The sequence below is a fragment of the Centruroides sculpturatus genome, unplaced genomic scaffold (assembly GCF_000671375.1).
Source record: "Centruroides sculpturatus isolate CEXI.00-Female unplaced genomic scaffold, Cexi_2.0 scaffold984, whole genome shotgun sequence".
Classification (NCBI taxonomy): domain Eukaryota; kingdom Metazoa; phylum Arthropoda; class Arachnida; order Scorpiones; family Buthidae; genus Centruroides; species Centruroides sculpturatus.
In genome coordinates this window covers 13,470-33,272 of record NW_019385216.1, presented here as the reverse complement: position 1 = coordinate 33,272, position 19,803 = coordinate 13,470, and the positions used below count along the sequence as shown (strand labels likewise).

Genomic DNA, 19,803 nt, shown 5'->3' with positions numbered 1-19,803 from the left:
TTTGTTTTGTTTACTTTTTATCGTACTCGGCTTAGGCAAAAAGATGGACAGATGTCGATGAACAAAATGCCCGCTCTGAAGTTTTGTTTTTATTTATACACGATCGAGGAAGCCTTCTGATGGCAGGACTGAGGCACTACTAAAAAATTCCTACGATGACACTTTAGAATCCTGGAACTCCGTTTCGAAACAATATTAACACACTCGGTGTCCATTCGCACTAAAGGAAAAAAGAATCCTACTCGTAGTTTAGTTCTCTGGTACAAAATTAAAAACAAAACAGGAGAAAAAAATTTTTTTCTGTCTTTTTTTTTTAATGTCCCGGTCACACACAGTAAGTACGAGTTCTTAGAAAGGTGGTGGTGGTGTTGCTTCTTTTGTTGTTTTTATTTATTTTTTGTTGGTTATTTAGGTGTAACTTCTTACCGTGATGCCGCCGTCGTTTCTTCTTCCGCGTGAACATTCACACAATCGACACACGCACGCCACACGCACAATAAACTTGTTTCTGTCGTTTCTTCAAAAAAGTCCGGCCGCATAAAACACGTCGGCCAGAGAGAAACGTCGTGTATAAGTAATCCTAAAAAAACCTGAATCGATAATAATAAACGGATAGTTGTAATAGTAGTAGCAATGATGGGCTCTGTAACACGGCAGTCGGTGCTTTTGCGTTTTCCTTCTTTTTGAAGGAAGGAAAAAAGAAAAACGGCTCCTCTGACAACAATAGAAACTGGTGATTTTGGAGGACCGGGTGTTGTTGTTGTTACCGCTGCTGCTGCCAGCGACTTGACGTAAATTCCTTTCTGGCCGAGATGATTATTTTTTGCCTCGTTTAACAAAAAGAAAAACACAACGTGTAATGGGCTCCCTCGTTTTCTCACACCTCCGCGTGACAAATGTCCCATAAAACGCGACCGAAACACCAAAAAATCTCCTGCTGCCTCTTCTTTTTTCCCACGCAGACTAATTATGCACAGCATTACCAACACTTGATCGATTCATTTGAATGTTTTTCTCAAATCGGGAGCTGATTATTATTATTATTATTGTTATTAAGTTACACTCGGCACTTGTTCAAAATGGTTGGTTTGTTTTTTTGATGTTCCTGTGTAACCTGCCAACAGATACTTCGGCAAAGTAAAAAACAAAAAGGGGAAATCAAAACGGGAAAAAACATTTTCTTTTTTTTTAACAAATGGAGGCATTGACACATTCTGCAAGTAAATGAATTACTAGTTTTAAATATCGGGCACGCGCGCCATGGCCAAAAAACACTCCCCTCTTCCCTCACGTAATAAAAACACTTTCTCTTATTGGATGAACGACAAAGACGACGACGACGGTTACCGTCCAATTAAATCTTTATATATATATATATTTATATATATTGCAAGCGAGAAACGAAAGGAATGTCAAGAATATGTTCCTGTATTTTCGAGTTAAAAAAAAATTAATTAATTAATTTCTTCCGGGCCGTTCCTTCGAGTGCCGACCGAAATTAAAAAAAACATTCGTCGTACTCGAACGCACCGGAACGGCCTTTCGAAACGCTCGGATATTATTTAAATTTACTTACAAGGCACGATTAAAAGCCTGCTTAGGACAAAAAGTTTTGAGACTTATATATATAGAAATCTAACGTCTAAGCCTCGACGTACTCCGTTCATAAAAACCAACAGAGCACACGAATAAAAAAATAGTACAGCACTCGATAACAGCCACTTTTTTTGGTTTTTGTAGTTTTTTTTTGTGTGTCAGAACCATGCCTACCAGCAGATAAATCTTATTAGTGGCATGTGGCAAATTACAAAAGAACAATTTGTATTTTTTTTTTTCTTACAATTATAGTGTAAACCCTGAGCACAATGTCAATTTCTCGATACAGGGAAGACAGGAATGACTGACTTGAACACAGGATTTTTTTTTTGTTTGTATCTAAATCCATTCTCTCCACTTCCCGAAACTTTGATCCAAATGGGGAGTAGTAATGCTTCTTCGTGATGCGCCCGCTTAGGAAGGGTTCGGATTTCGAAGTTTTGTTTTCACGAAACACTCAAATCGGATGCATACTTTTTGCACTGGAAGAGTCTTCTATACAAAGGCCCTTTAATTTTTTTTTATTTATTTTTTTAAAAAAAAAACTTTATTAAATGGCCGTTTTGAGCCTCTGGAAGGTCGTCACGCATTCCTTTCCACTTGATCCCGAACGTATTGTTTATATTTTAATAAAGAGCACCAAAAATCCATATCCGGACGATATACGTGAAACAGAAAATATAATTAAAAGAAATGCACAGGAGGATCTTGACGTTGAGACATCGCTGGCGTGAAGACGAAAAATAAAATAAAAAGGGTCCCTCCGACGGTTCACACAGACAGAATAATCATAATTACAAGACGATGAGAATACAAATCGGCGCGGTGCCCGTTAGTTAGGCTCGTTAATTAAAAAAAAAAAAACGGCGCACCAACTCAAGAAAAAAAAATCATCTCTCGAACCCACTCGGAAGCTTGGGCCTTTTTCACCCTCCTTTCTTCCAAAAATACACTTCGCAAAATCTTTTATACACAATAATAAGTTACTCCACAAACACTAAATATCATAATTTACAATTTTCTAAAATAATAAAAAAAAAAACTCGTAATCTTGATCGCTCGCTTCAGAATCCATTCTGTCCACATTTTCTTTTTCTTCCTATTTTAAAGACCGTGCGACTGGATCAAGTGCAGAAAGGAAATACTGCAACCACCGTTAAATATATTTCTTCTTCTTTAGTGTTGTTACTATTTTTTCCAACTTGCCGTTCTTTTTTCCGCTTTAGGGCTCGACCCAAAGCACCATTATAAAGGGCTTTTTTTTATTATTTTTTTTAGTGTTTTTTTCCAGAACTGTTCCACAAATATTTACCTCTTTGGTACCTACAGTTTCGGCCGCTTTCGCACGTTGTTTTAGTTTCTTCTCTTTCTTTTAAACCGTCATCCCACAATTTTGGAAGGTAAAATTTCTTAGAAAGCCGCTAGTAGGTAGTCAAAGAGGCCAACTTATTTTTTTCTTTTTTTTGTTTTTGTAATTTTTTTTTTCTTGCCACGCTATGCTAAACTACTACTAAAGCTATGTCTACAAGTCTACTGCTAAATTGTAGACATAGATTGGGGGACCAGGGACGAGACGAGAGACGACATTTAAAATTTGTTTCCTCACAACCACCGTTAGACGAACCTGAACATCGAACACGTTTTTTTCTTTTTTTTTTTAAAAACAAACATCGTGTGTTTTTTTTCGTTTTTCTCTTCTTAAACTCAAAAAAACAAGATTACGTAATTAAACAAGTAGTAGAGAAAAAGATCAAAAAACTGTGCCACCGGAGAGAGAAATATTAGCCACAAATTCCATACGATAAAAAAATAATCAAAACAAGATGCGTTTTGTGGCACTTTTTCCGTTTCTTTTTTTTTTGTTTTCACATAAAAAAATTCCCCTCGGTCGGGATGTCTCCGTTTTTCTCTCTCTAAAGCTGTATTTTTTTTTTGTTAAATTTTTTTCTTTTTTTTTTTGTGTGTGTGAAACAGTTTAAGTTACTGTTAAATGGCTGCCACGTCCATCGACGGTTCTAAAAAAGGGAAACTACTTCTTGCTGCGATATACTATAAGTCGAGGAATGTGATGGGCACTGGCAACCATTTCCATAGCTTTTGTTTGTTTGTTTTTTTTTTTGTTATGTTTATCGTCTTCGTTACCGATGTTCGCCAACTCGCTAAGTTAATAACAACAGACGCCGACTGGCGTCGAGTAGAGAATCTCGAGAAATAACACTGTTTTTTTTTTTAAAAAATAGCCTTTGGGATCAATAATAAAATAAAGGTACTTCTCTGCAACTGTAAAACTGTTTCATCTAGAAGGTAAAGAACTTCTCATCACTTTGAAATACAAGAAAAAACAAAGTAACAATCATCGTTCTTGATCATCGGAACAACAAGTCTTGCCATGGACATCTTGAACCACTTTTTTTTCTAGGTGATGAGGTTGCAGGACTGCGGTCACTTTGCCGATTTGTTTCACATACTTTATTCAGATCTGGAATAAAAAAAGAAAGTAAATTACAATAGAAAGAGTTAAATGAATAAGAATAATACAAAAGTACGGCTGCGGTAATTAGAAATCTATATTTTCGTGTTTAGGGGGAGCATTAATTAAGGCATATTGTAATTGGATTTAATGGGTTTATAATTACTTTGATGATGATTTTTGTTGTTAGTGATGATGCATCTTATATTTGCTTTTTCGTACGTCTGCGATTTATACAATTGTATTTTATTCATTCAAACGTGTGAGTACTGTTTAACGGAGAGAACTCTGTTAAACAGTAACTCATCTAATTCGAAAAATTTTGTTCGGTTATGTACAGCTACTGTATTTTGGAATTGTTTACTTTTTCTTTTTGGTCTTGTAAATATTACAAATAAAATAAATTACAAACTGAAAAAAAAAACCTTTCAATGTGTTATTAATTGCAACCAGTATAAAATTAAATTCCTAGTGGAACTAATTTATTTCTGAAAGTTCTCTACTAAACTTGTATTTATTCATTTGAGTTTATTTAGTTTGATTGTCAATTTGGATTTACTTATGATTGGTCCTCTTATTACATTCAATTCAAATTTAATTTCCTTCTGTTTCCTTTAATAATTAATATTTAAGAAAACAGTAAAGTCATTTGCATGAATGGTTGCCTAAGTGTGATTTCGGTAGGTTTGGTTTGGTGGGATACCGCAAAGCAACATGTGGCGGAGGAGTTTCTATGAGAAACTGGTCCAAATTTTTTTCCATTTAACTACTTATAAAATCTTTATAAAAGTGGATACTATATAAGACAGTTATTTCTCCTCTCTGAACGTCCTTTCCTCGGAGTTGCGTGTCTATAAAATATACCTTTTGTCAATGTTCTTCTCAATATGGAATTGTTTGTATGCAACGTTTTCTGGCTTTTGCATTGTTTGGCATTAACTGCGATAGTGTAATTACATTATGGGTTTCTTTTCTACTATGATTGTAAAACTGATTTTTTGCCATTATTTCTTTTTCTTTGAAAGTGGTTCTCTTATTCAACTAAGTGAATAATGAGGTCAATGTTCTTTCTTACACAGAATTACATTGTAATAAATTCAATGTTTAAGAATGAAATGTTTTCTATTATTTATCTGATAATTTTTACTTAAATTAATTGTCTTAAATTGTTATCTAATTATGGTTAACGTAGAAAAATAAAGTAACAAATTTCAATATATTTTATATACAAATGAATAGAAGTGGAAGTTGTATTCTACAATATACTTTGAAGCTGTGTAAGAAAAAGAGACTTCAATTAACCTAAAATTAAAATGTGATTTCATTAGATAATTAAAATCACTTCTAAAATAAAATTTAAATACTTCTGAAATCTGTAATAATTAGAACTTAATTTGAAAGTAAAATTGTTCACAAAGCTTACAAATTAAATTTAAGATGTTATTAACCAACTGTATTAAATTAGAAAAAAACTACATAAAATAACCCATACGGACCCATTAAATTGTCACTTGGCTTGAGTGTAAGCCTGATAAGGATGTTGCTGGTCCTCGGTCCCGCTGTTGTTACCACTTACTGGGACACTGGCACTAATAGGGTCCTAAAAACAATCTATTTTCAAAATGGTGCTTTTTATTAAATGCAAATTTGGAACAAGAACCCGTCTTACCTCTGAAAGAGGCACTGGCTGGACGAGTGGCGTATGTTGCGGATAGAGGGCTGCGGGAGCCGCCGGTCCGGTGTACGCGGGATGAGTGCCTGCCACGTACTGTAAATAGGTTTGAAAAATTAAGCCGGTTGAAATTGCAGACCGCAACTTAACTAAATTGTAAAAACTTACAGAGGTACCGGATAGATGAAGTTGAGACATCTGTGCTGTTAACTGGGGAACTGCTAATTGGGGCACTGTGCTATAATGTAAATGTTCCAGTGGTGATGATGGAATTACCTGTAAATACAATTATTAATGAACGGTTTAAATTGAGAAATTTCAAATGAATGACACTTTGAAATATTTACCTGAACGCCACTCACCTGATGCATTGGTGTTTGAACAATGTACTGATGCTGCGGAACCCAAGCCGTTCCGGGCTGAAGAGGATAGGATGACACGGGTGTGGAATACTGTCTCTGATAACCGGGAACAGGAGCCACGAGTTGAGCTGCAACCCTGAATAAATAAATTATACGAAATTACTTTTTTAAGAAAGAATGCCAACTACAATTCATTTGTCACTTTATGCCATTTATTCTAGGATGTTACAAAATACACTGTTACAGAGTATAGGAACACCATACATTTTGTGTTTTTTTCAAAATTTATTTTGAAATTATTACTGGAAATATTAATTATTTTTTATCATTATTTTAATTATTTTATCAGGTTTTTTACATTTCATAAAGCAGAATAAATTCTTCTTTACAAATATTCATTCTTTTGGTGTGTTACAAAAGTATAGGTACTGTACACCACTTAAGTGTCTCTTAAAACAATTAATTTATCATAATAATAATTAAAATTATCACAATTAGGATGTAATGTCATCATTTTTAACTGTCATGGTGGCTTTTTTGAATGTTTTATTGAATGTTATATAAACATTTTCAACAATGCCTCATGGAACTGTTCTTCAGAAGCAACAAACACATAAAATTTATTATTTGAATGGTTCAGGCAAGTCTCTGAGGCAAATTGCTGCTGCTGTAAATAGATCTACGAATGCTATTCAAGATGTTTTGCAACAAGGTAAAAATTATGGACAAAAAAGGAAGTCGGGACAGCCTAAATGTTTAACATGCAGTAATGAGAGACAAGTTTTGAAGCTTATAACTAATAAAAACATGTCAACAAGACAAGCTGCTGCTATATTACCAGTAGATGTATCACATGTGACTGGTTGGAGAACTTTAGAAAACAATGAAAATGTAAAATATTTAAAAATAAAGTTGAAGCCACCATTAACTGCCAAACACAAATCAATGCATTTAGACTCGGCTAAAGAAAAGATGGGATGGACTGAACAATGGCAAGAAATAATGTTTAATGATGAGAAGAAGTTTAATTTAGATGGCCCTGGTGGGTTTTCATATTAGTGACATGATTTAAGAAGAGAAAGACGAGTTAAAATAAGCCAGCAACAAGGGACTGAGCCTGTAATGATGGGGTAGTTTTGGAGGTAAATGGGATGGATGGGGAGGTAAAACTGATTTAGTATTTGTTGCATTAATTAGAGACCATTAGAGGTAATAAATGGTAGTTTCAACAAGATAATGCTCCCATTCATGGCTCAATGACAACAAAACATTGGTTTAAAAAAGAAAATATTAATGTAATTGACTGGCTTTCACATAGTCCAGATTTAAATCCCATTGAAAATTTATGGGGGATGTTAGTAGCCATTGTTTATCAGAATGGGAAACAATACGAATCTGTAAACCAATTGAAAATTCCAATAATGGATGCATAGGATGAACAATTAAAAAAATAATAAACTCCATGCCTAACAGAATTTTTCAAGTAATTGTAGCCAAAGGAGGCGTGAAATCAAATATTAAAAGTGTTTAAAATATATTTAAAAATTACTTTTGTGTAATTTTAGAAAGTGTACCTATACTTTTGTAATAATTAAAAAGTGAGAACTGTGATAACTTCTATTATATTATTATTAAAAGATAAAAAGCTTGAGAATGATATTTTTGTAATTGTTTTAAACATATAAAACTGTTTTCTATAAAAAAAATTTAAATAATTTTGGAAAAAAAAAATCACAAAATTTGTGGTGTTCCTATACTTTTGTAACAGACTGTAGTACTGTTTTAAGGAAAATATTTCTATTCAATTCAAATTTCAATACATATGATCATATAACACTTATTTAGAGAACAATCCACTACTGAAAACAAAAATTAATTTTTTCATTAATCATGATGCATCAGTATTTTATCAATATTGCTTCTTTAATGTTGTTTTCTATACAAAATGAATATAACTCCTAACTGGTTCCTATAAAAATATTAAGCAAGCTATCCTGTTTTCTCACAAACACAACATCAAATTAAAATTATATTCTTGGAAGCACGATTTGAACTACATAAATATCATATCAAAATAGCTAATAAAGACAGAAATTCATATTTGAGTAGTAAGGTAAACGAGGTAACATATTCTATTAAATACACCGAAGGATCAAACAGAAGTGAAAAGTTATTCTGTGTAGAAATGTACTTTTCAGGTTAGACTTATGACGAAACCTCGAGATCCTAACCTGTTTGTAAGAAAGCACCCGTATTTATAACTAGAAATGTTGAAAACAGATAACGTAGAATGGTAAGAAATAGTACAAGAAAAATTTTTTATTGAAGAAATATATACTCACCCATTTTGTGACATTCCAGATTGTTCATATGTTAAAGGTATTCCCTGAAAAATAAAATATTCAATATTTCAATGAAAATTACATTTTTCTTAATAAATTTTATTGTACAAAACATTACATAACCAACATATAATATAAATTAATCAAACTTTTTTGTCAAGGATTAATAAAGTGTCATCTTTATCCATTTTGATATGGCATCCTTGCCATCATTTTACAATTAAAAACCTTTCTTGTAGTTTCTAGCTAATTTTATTACTTCAAAATTGAGGACGTATTGAATTTTCCTATTCACAACCTACCTAAGCTAATCTCCAACTTTTCAAATTTATTTCATGACTTCAAAAAAATGACTTGGATTACAGATACTATTTTAAGTGTTTAATGATAAATCAGTTTTGATATAAGTGACAGCAAAAAAATTATTTAGTTAATTTATAATTAGAAAAAAATTATTTCGGTATGAATAAATATTTTCAGTAAATTGACAATGCTAACTCCTCAAAAACACAGTATAACTTCAATGTCCGTCAATATTCTATTTAAAGACTTCAAAAGATAAGTTGCAAAAACGACTAAACAAAAATGAATAAAATAAATACTTTGTTAGCTTATCTACAACATCAAATGTTAATTGAATACGTCCATTAAGTATTAGGAGATTAAAAGATTAAAGTCATTTCGAGTGTTTTAAATAAAATTAATTAAATTTTTTTGTAAATTAGTAAGAATTTAGAAAATTACATCAAAGTAATTTGAATCATATGTAGCTACTATTATTGCACAATAGATCTATAAAATTTCCTTTGTAAATGACTGAATGAAAGTTTTAAAAAATTCATGTAAATACAAGAATTTTTAAAAATACAAATTAAAATAAAAGTTCAACTATATTGCTAAAGACTATTACATAATTTTAACTTAGATTTTTAAAGAAAACAAACCATATGTTTTAAATCTTCCCAATTAATTTCCAGTTTGTTTTGTTTTCCATTCTGTCTACATAATATTTGCAGCCAACCCACTGACTAATTTAAACTATATTCTGGAAACTAGCAGATAGTGTGTGTTAATATATTTGAAGTGTAAGCAGAAATTGGGATCAATGTTTTCTCTGGAATATTTTAAAGTACGGTTCCAGACATACACAAGATAAAATTCATCTTACAGAACTTCTGGAATGTCTAAGTATTTTGGCAACAACTAACAAAATGTTTACACTATCATCAAAAGGAGAAATTAAGGAAAACATATGAAACGTGCATGCCATGAAGCTTATATTTACATCATTTTCATATTCCAGAGAAATGGTAACCTAGTACACGTTTTTTACCATTTTATTGTAAAATTGAAATGAATTCATTCACTAGAAAGAGTTTTTTTTCTTTTTTACTTCACCTGAAAAGTTTATTTTTTGGCATTTACAACATTATGGTATTGCATGCTTCATACACCATCAGAATAAGATATAAAAATAGTTATGTATCAAAAAAAGTAAAGTGTTAAGTCCAAATTAAGGTAACAAACGCTTCATATAACTCAAAACTGTATTTAACTTTCAAAATTAATACCACTTATTAATCTTGGCCCAAGATGGCAGCTTAACAATCAACTTCTTAACAAATCACAAAAATAACTCTGCAATTTTGATTTATCATTGGCTACCAAATTCCAGCTGGGTTGTATTACATATGAGCATAGGTATGACATTTTATTATTTTCTTTATTTATGACAGCTGCAGAAGAGATTAATTATTGTCATAGTTCATATAAATAAATAATTTCAAGTGTTCCTAATTATATTGTTTTCACCGCAGAAAATATTTTCAATTACGTCAAACAAACATTATAGATGTCAGTGATCATTTCTTAAGTAATTTTGTAATGATTTAAATGGAAGTATGATTTCTATGAGAAGCTATTAACTATATAATTTTTATGTACTATCTGTGCTATTTAAAAAAGTAAAAATATAGATAGGGTTTGACAACTATTTCAACATATAAAACTCTAACCTAATTAAGACAACTGTTACAGACGCAAGTTTTTAATTAACTTGCTTTTACTAAGACACTACAATCACGCTAATCCAAACAGTTTCTACCATTATGGATTTTATGGATTTGTCAACTGTACACTTGCAGCTCATGTATGAAGTAAATTACGTCACATGTGAGCATCACTGCTCATTCTTTCTGTGACCTTGTTTCATTTTACAGTAGCAAACAGATTAGAATAAAGTATCTTACAACAGTAAAAAATGGCATCAGAGCATAAGCATCATATCCCCATTAATCTGAACTACAAACAGTCTTCTCAATTAGTTCAGATTAGTGCAACTATGCCATAATATAAATAGCAGATTTTTGACTCTGTATTGTAAACTGATGCTAAATTCTTTTCAGCTTTGAAATATTCTAATCTAATGTTGATCTGGCCAAAATTTACCCAATTAATTTATAATCAACCACAGAATTTTTAAATATTTCTGTACAAAGATATTTTGTACACACACAAGTACTTATTGTCACTACTTTTTGCTTTTTACATTTCATAAGCAAGTGTTATGTTTGCTTATGCAAGTAGCTTTTTAGTAACTAAGCGTTAAATAGTTTTCAGTTCATAAATTAAAAATTAAAAAATATAAACTTTGCCTAAAAAATATGGTAAAATAAATCAATCAATCTAACATATGCACATGCAATGCTATGAATTCAAAAAATATTTTTTTTATTGAAATATAAAAAATTTCATTATTTTATGCTCTTTCCATCCTGTGGGTACTAGAGAATCTTTTTAATCAAGCCTTTCGCATATCTAACCAGGTACGCATATGATGAGGAACAAATCACCCCCAAAAAATTGAGTTTTTCGACTTGTTTGGAGTCATTCCCAGAGTCACCCGGCTGTCCGACCTAGATTTCTAAAGTTAATAAGTTGAGAAAGTATGGTTCACAGTACATATTGAATGTACTAATTTTTTCAATCGAGGAAATTTCAGAAAACAAGATTTCTTCAACAATTGGCCAATTTAAATTCTATCACAGAAAGCATGAAACAAAATTGGAGAGAGAAAATATTACACAGTGTTACAAACAATCTAAAGTTATTGTTCCGAGTACAACTTTTGCATTAATCTTTAATTAAATATTAAATTATTGGTGTTGTTCATTCTTAAAACAACTGTTTATTTAATTCTAACTAATTTATAGATTTATTTATATTAAACTGTCTAAATCAGTTTTCTGGTGTTTCTCTATTTTTATTATCATAAAAATAACAGCTTGTCCAAAGCCCAATAATTTGGCAGATTGTCTAGCTTTAATCAAAAATCTTGTTTGTTGAGATGAGTGAGAGTGTGTGTAATGCTACTGTATTGACTGATCAAAATAAAGTTTGTTTATTATCTATATACTTAAAGGAAAGGAAAGAAATGAAATTCATTAGGAGATAGGAACACTGAGTGAATATTCATCAATTAATCTTAGAGAAAGTGACCCAGAAAAGATTAAAATTAGATTTGGACAGAGAGAAAAAATAATCTTACTTCTCCTTCTCTCCATATCCGATGCTCTTGATTCTTATACTGATTTCTCCTTTTGTTACCACCATCGGCAAACTTTACTAGAAGAGGTTCTTTGGACCCTGTGACAGAAAATTTATTATAGATAACTTTTAATATTAATAAATTATATCAAAAATGGATTCTGTAAACAAATCACAACTCAACCTTGCAGTATGTTTCCGTTAAATGTAGATATTATGTGTTCACACTTTTCTTTACATTCCATCCTGAAATTGTATTAACTTCGTTTAATTTTCAGTTAGCAAAATTTACTAATTACACTCTAAAGGTATCTCACGCCAAGTTCTTCTCACCTTGCAAATCCAACACCTCGCGATTGCATGTTACTGTCTCGTAGGATTCGAGTAGAAATAACCGTTCCGTACGGTGCCAGCATGCCCTCTAAATCGGTTTCGGCCATACAGGGAGGGAGATTTGCAATGTACAAATTCGTGGGATCCTGCTCTTGTTGCTAAACAAAAAGATGTTTTAAAAATAAATCTCTCATTGATGTAAATATGTAAATTAGTACATACTTAAAACTTTTATAACAACATTTAATACTTTGATTTGGTAATCTTATAATATTTGGAATTACTTAATTATAAAAAATATTTTGATTTAGTTAAAAAAATGCAACCAAGTACCTAATAAAATATGTTAATATTCAGTGACACTATTAAATGTTATAGACAGAATATTTGAATGATTTTCTTTTATATTTTCTGAAATTTCACAAAACTAACACAAAAAGACAGATCACGTCTGATCTCTAGATTCTCAAAATCTGCATTTAATTTATTGGGAAGTACAGAAACATTACATCTAGAAATGAAATAACATACAATATTCACTTTATGATTTTAGAATACGAAATATTGACAATTTGTAAAATTCACGTAAATGGCAATTTTTATATTAAAATTTGCCATTTTAATTTTTGGTTTTGTGTTCCAAATACATTCTGTGATGACCTGACATTTCCTTTTGGGCTTCTTGGTTGCCAAAGTTTAAGCAGTACCATGGATCCCATGCAATAACACTGTACAGATAGAAAAGTAAGACAATTTCTGTTTTCTCTCTGCTCCAATTCTAAACAAAACATTTTAATCAGATATACATTTTTTTTTTCATATTTTAAAGAATTTTAAACTTTGGCAACCAAGTAGCCTCAAAGGAAAGGTGGGTCATCACAGTAGTGAATAAATGGGTGACCATTTCAACAGACCATCTTCAATTTTAATTAATAAAATTTGATATTTAACTTTGCTTACTTTAGTAATAGTTATGATTATTGTGTTTACAGATTATTGGAAAGTTTCAAGTAATTTATGCTCCAATTTAATGTTATCTGTTATAGTTTTCTGTAGTCTTAGCATTGTTAAAGAATATTTGAAAAATGAAATGTTTTTAGTAGAGAAGTATGTCAAGAGCTGCAGCTATCTTAGTGAGAAGCAGCAAAAACTAAATGTATTAATAGAAATATTCAAAGAGTGAGTGAGTGAGTATGTAAGTGTGTAAAAGGTATGATGATACTGAATTACTCTAAGTAACTTCTTTGCAAATATTGGTATCTTAAGAATAGTTAGATTACATGACAAAAATATACTTTTTCTTTTAAAAAAAGGAAAGTGGTATTATTTATCTAGTGTCTTTTTACTTAATTATTATTTGAACAGATAGAAACCTTGCACAAATTTACTTGGCCACTGTTGGTTTATAAGAATTTTTTATGTAAAAAGTCCATTTAAATGAAATAATTTCAATTAAGATATTTTGCTGAAAAAACAAACGATTAGGATTTTGCAATTTTCAAACTTTCTGACAATAATAAATATATGTATTCCATACCTTTGCCATTTGAGCCTGAACTCCTTGAGCTTGAAGGGCTTTTACAGCTGATTCGGCCGACACTGGAGATTCAAAATCCACAAAACCATAGCCTATATTTTATTAGAAATATAAAATTAAAGATTTAGAAATAAACAANAACTCAATTCAAAGGAATTTTTTTTTTGTAAGCAGTTTCCAACAAACTTTAATAAATTTTTTCTATTTGTGAAAATTTCTACGTAATTCAACAGTAATTTTTATACAGCATTATTATTATTTTGGAGGTTGCAGAACATATTAAGCTACTTAAAAAATGAAAAATAATTATATCATTTGATTTCACGATATTTTTTATATTTTAAAAATAATTAATTGTATTCCATAATCCCGAAACAAGCAAATGACTGGAAAATAGGAAACCCTAGTTTTAAGAGAACCCATCAATTAAAAAACAACATAAACAATGAAGACCCAGAAAGTCTAAGTAATTAATGCTTATAATTGACACTGTAATAATAAATTTTTTTTATTCCAAGACATGTATGAATGTTATTTTTATATACAACATATCAAACTTAATGCCAGATTCTACTGGTTTCAATTTAACAAGTTATATTATGAATAATTTGTCTCACATTGAAGTTAAAATACAAAAACAAATAATTTTGTAATATATATTACCACTTTAAACTGTCCAAATAAAGTCCTTTGGAGTTAAGTAGTGTTTTCACTTACAGGTTTGCCATGGATAATGCAAAACCTCAGTTAATTGGAACTCTTAAAACTATCTTCACTAAATTACAAATGCAAATTTCTTCAAATAAAACTTTTTATGTAATGTACATAGAATAATATGAATAATAAACTGACTCATAATTTTGATCAATTACATTATCTTCATTTTAAATTTTTTCCTAAATAATTAATTCCCGTCTATATTTAATCACCTTTATACAATATATAAATAATCTATTATATTTATAGTAAACAACAAGCACAGAACAGTAAATATTAAAAAGGATTAAATTAGGGATTAAATATATAGTATATTTAATCCATAATTGGAGTCCAAGTTAATTGTCTATGATNAATATATAAATAATCTATTATATTTATAGTAAACAACAAGCACAGAACAGTAAATATTAAAAAGGATTAAATTAGGGATTAAATATATAGTATATTTAATCCATAATTGGAGTCCAAGTTAATTGTCTATGATAAGATTTACATTTTCTTGTCATCTTTATAATTTAGAATACATTTCATCAATCAATTTCAAATACATACTGAATCACCAAAAAAACTATTCAACCTGTGAATATATATAACTTTATTTTCACTTAATCAGAAATACTTGATTGTGAACAGCTGAGAAAAAAGGAACCAATTTTAAAATTATATTGGACTTAGAAGTATATACTCTTGTGCAAAGACGCTCATAACAGCAAGTGGCACAATGGTAGAATCAGTTCTGCATTTGTTGAGTGAATGTGTCATACATAGTTTCACCACTTCTGTATAATCATCCTTGCATTTTGTATCATATGGCTGTTAAGCTTTTCATGCAACATAATCTTACTATTAATTGTGGATCCAAGAAAAAATAATATCCTCTATGAATTATGAAACTTTAATCCCATTATTCAGAGAAATTTATGTACGATCTGAAGTAAATTTAAAGCATTAAAATTGAAAGTATCTCATGTTTCATTAACTTAAAAGAAATGATGGACTTGTGGCAGGCAGATCATTGCTATGTTACTGTTGTAAACAATTTGGTCATATAAGACTAAACTATATGAAGATGATGAATAAAATGTAACATATTTGGTCAGACTTTCAAAACTTGTAACAGTACACTAAGATGGTCAGTAAAAATCTTTCCTGGCTAAATATTGTGGATAAAGAAAATTCTACAGAAATATCAGAGGACAAAACACCATCAAGATTAAGCAAAGTTTTTGTTCATAACAATAGTGAGTGCATTCTTGCTGAACAAAGCAGTTCTGGTCAAAAAAAGTGTGTCAGAAAATAAACATCTTCCAAGGCTTCCCCTGACAAATGAAGGAAAAAGAACAGCAAGAAAATAAAATTTCTGTCAAATGTTCAAGACAGTGATAAATATGCCAGGCATATTGTATATAAGGTAGCCTCAAATTTTCCCAATTTACCCTGCATTAATAAATTTCATATTTTGAAGTTGTTGAATACTCAAGAAATAAGCAACCTTCGTCTCCACCCAACAAATTTTCACTCAAGCATAATAGCAAACAAGGCTCTGAATACAAATATAAGGTAATGCTTGTTCCACAATCACATTAATTGCAACAAAATGTAAATGTTATGTTTTTTTTTCTGGTTAAAGTAAATGTTCTTAAAAACTTCAGAAACTAGATCAATTTCTAGAATATCTATTAAAAATAATGCACACATTAGATTACTCCAACATACAAATGATAACTGGAACTCAATCTCGTAGATGTACAAGATTGACAGCTGTTTCAAAACACATGAACGTGTTCTAACAACTAAAGCAGAAAGTACACTTCGTATTATTAATTAAAATAGATACTGAGTTTATCCAATAATGAGGAGGCCTATCATATTGCAATATTGCATGCACTAATAGTATCATTAAAGGTGGTAAGTAATGTATCACTGTTCCTGAAAAATTGCCAATGACATTTCAATATTCAGTGATTAGTGATTTCTAAAACTAGTGAAAAACTGACCATAAAAATATCAACCAAAGTTACAAAGATTCACTTATTTACATAAATGGAGCTGGCCTATTTTACCTTTTGAACAAATAAAACACACAGAATGTTTCTTCTGTACTCCTGATTTTCTGAATTAATCACAGCTAATGGAGTCATGGATAATCCTCAAGTCTGTTTAATGAAAGAATCAATTTTTGTTTCATTTATCAAGTTATAACATAAATTTTGTCCAATGTACTGAAAACTCTTCACAATGGTACAAGAACTTGCACAAAAGCTATGTCAGTCAAATGACCATTCAACAGCACTTGAAACAGCTGGGAAAATGAGTGCTGCATGACCTTTTGCTGGCGTAACTTGAACAGTATGTCAATGTGTGCATTCCATTGTACTCTCATTATCTCCAGGCTCTACTTTTGGATAAAAAATGGATACAATAGAAGAGTATTAATTGTCACCATTGATGTGTCAGTCCTGGAAATAAAGCAGCACTTCAGCCAAAAGCCAGTCTTTATCCAAAATGTGATGCATTTTGAGTTACTGGAAAAGAATAAAACCATTACAGCTGAAGATGTAGTTGTGTAGTTGATGAAACTTTGATTCTGATTGGCTGTGTACCAGTAAAATCTTAAAAATTTACAATAATATTTTGTATTATGTTTTATTTAAAAAACAAAAATTACCTTTTAACTTAGAAGTTTGATCTAAGTTCAGTTTTTCTTTAAATTTTCAACTCAATTCAAAGGAATTTTTTTTTTGTAAGCAGTTTCCAACAAACTTTAATAAATTTTTTCTATTTGTGAAAATTTCTACGTAATTCAACAGTAATTTTTATACAGCATTATTATTATTTTGGAGGTTGCAGAACATATTAAGCTACTTAAAAAATGAAAAATAATTATATCATTTGATTTCACGATATTTTTTATATTTTAAAAATAATTAATTGTATTCCATAATCCCGAAACAAGCAAATGACTGGAAAATAGGAAACCCTAGTTTTAAGAGAACCCATCAATTAAAAAACAACATAAACAATGAAGACCCAGAAAGTCTAAGTAATTAATGCTTATAATTGACACTGTAATAATAAATTTTTTTTATTCCAAGACATGTATGAATGTTATTTTTATATACAACATATCAAACTTAATGCCAGATTCTACTGGTTTCAATTTAACAAGTTATATTATATAAATGCTCCACTTTTGCTAATCTGGCAATTCCTTGCACAGAGGATTGCCAGATTTGCAGAAATGCCAGATTACTGAGTGTGTAGAGTTCTGAAGCTTTTAGTCCTGTACACACTCAATGAATGACATGATATGCTGGACTGGAAAAGTGTTGGATAATTGAGAGGTCAAATTAGCAAGTGTACTGTATTAACAAATAGTTAATAATTAACTATGAGTATCTATTGAAGAGTTTTTGAAACAAATTATCATCAATATTGTACTTTATATTTTAAGTGTATGAATAAAACAGCATAATTTAAACTAATATCTATATTTTGATTTTATTTTAAAATACAATTTTATGAAGACATCTACCATAGCACACCTTTGTAGTTAAAAAAACAGTTTTAAGTAAGTTACAACTGAATATCACTGATTTGAAGATGCATCATAGTTTTAAAATTAATTTTTAAGATTTTCTTATGGGGAGAAAATTTTAAAACATATAATTTTATAACGTTTTGTTATGTAAAAACAGGCTAGAAAAACAACATAAATGTCATAAAGTTACTACCAATTCCATGTTCTTCTGTGTATACAATAACTTTTTCAATTTTTAGCCGAATCGTAACACTGTCTCAAAGGCATTTGAAATGTTGACACAGCCATCAAAATATAGCAGAAAATCCAATGAATAATGCACAATGCATGCTATTCATGATGACTGACAATTGCTGTTTCTGACTGCAAATGTAAGACACTGTAGATTTTAAGACCTGCCTCCAGTTTGGACAAGTAAAATTATGTAGAAGAGAGTCTCAATAGTCAAGAAACACATTAATTTTTATTACTCACTAATATTTCTAGATAATTCGGCCATCTGGGTGTCTTTTCAACAGTTTCTAAATAATTTAATTATAACAATAATTCAAAAATAATGACTAAAATGTTAAAGATTTTTGCTGGAGAATATTGCACGTTCACATTTATTGTACTAGAAGTGACATCAGTTAATCTTAATGTTTGTGTACACAAAAAAAATACTGTAAGTGATTTTATTACTCAAGAGATTATTTCATCTCCACCACATTAAAAAAAATCAATTACTTTTCTCAAATTAAAGGAAAGATTTGAATCTCACCATTAACTACCCTTGGTTAATTATTGCCATTGTTTTATAACATTCCGATGCATTCAAATATTAATTATAGGAAAATTTCACTATTTCCAACAATATATTTAAAAAGTGGATTTAATGTAAGGTCAAATAAAAAACATTTCATTATCTTAATACCTGAAAAAAATTAATTACTTACCTTTACATTTATTGGTATTTTTATCCAGTATTGCTTTAGTTGATATTATATTTCCATATCTGAAAAAGAAAAAAATTTAATATAAATTAATAACTGCAATTTTATAAAAATTATTTAAAATTTACAATCTGAAATGGTTACAACTAGGCAACTATGAATTAAAAATATCGCATAAATTACATTAGAGTATTAAAGGATAAAGTATTAAATTTATGCAATTCACAACACTCAATGCAATTCTCGCTAAGCATCACAAAATTATCATCAGATACAGTTTGCTGATAAAATTTATAAATTTAATTTTCAAAATTATAAGTTTGACTTAAAACCAAAATTAATTAATAAAACACAATTATGGAAATTTTGTGGGATTAGTTTCATTTTGTTATACTTTTCTATTTATTGTATGAAAAATTGTGACTTTTTATTACTTATCTCATCACACAAATTTTTTAGTTCAGTTGAGTACATACATTATATACACTGGGATAAACTCCATAATTTAAATTAATTTTCAGCATAATTCTAGTACAAAATTAATGACTTAAATATGTTTGACTATTAGTTAACCCACCTTTATTTCGTGTTATCAGTCAGTACTTTTCTAGATATATATCAAACATGATCGTTGATTTAAAACTGCATTTATTTATTCTCTAGCTTTAAAAGCTGAAGCTACTATCACTTAAATATATAAAGTACTTATATCTTAAACCAAACCTTTTGTAACAAGCTCCAAGCATTTACTT

General features: G+C 29.9%; 1 protein-coding gene across 2 annotated transcripts; it reads right to left on the bottom strand.

The window, feature by feature from the left end:
- Positions 1–86: 86 nt before the first annotated feature.
- Positions 87–19,112, bottom strand: LOC111636289 (protein alan shepard-like). 2 transcript variants are annotated; one of them, XM_023381503.1, is made up of 11 exons: positions 19,055–19,112; positions 13,859–13,950; positions 12,322–12,479; positions 12,173–12,234; positions 11,990–12,087; positions 8,443–8,486; positions 6,086–6,236; positions 5,907–6,014; positions 5,736–5,834; positions 5,563–5,666; positions 87–4,075 (listed from the first exon to the last, which is right to left on the bottom strand). In XM_023381503.1, the coding sequence occupies exons 2-10, from the start codon at positions 13,865–13,867 to the stop codon at positions 5,574–5,576; spliced, it is 822 nt and encodes a 273-aa protein (XP_023237271.1). In that variant the 5' UTR covers positions 13,868–13,950; positions 19,055–19,112; the 3' UTR covers positions 87–4,075; positions 5,563–5,573. The 2 variants fall into 2 exon arrangements, with proteins under 2 accessions (XP_023237271.1, XP_023237272.1); XM_023381504.1 differs by having other exon boundaries at positions 6,101–6,236.
- Between the last annotated feature and the right edge of the window lie 691 nt (positions 19,113–19,803).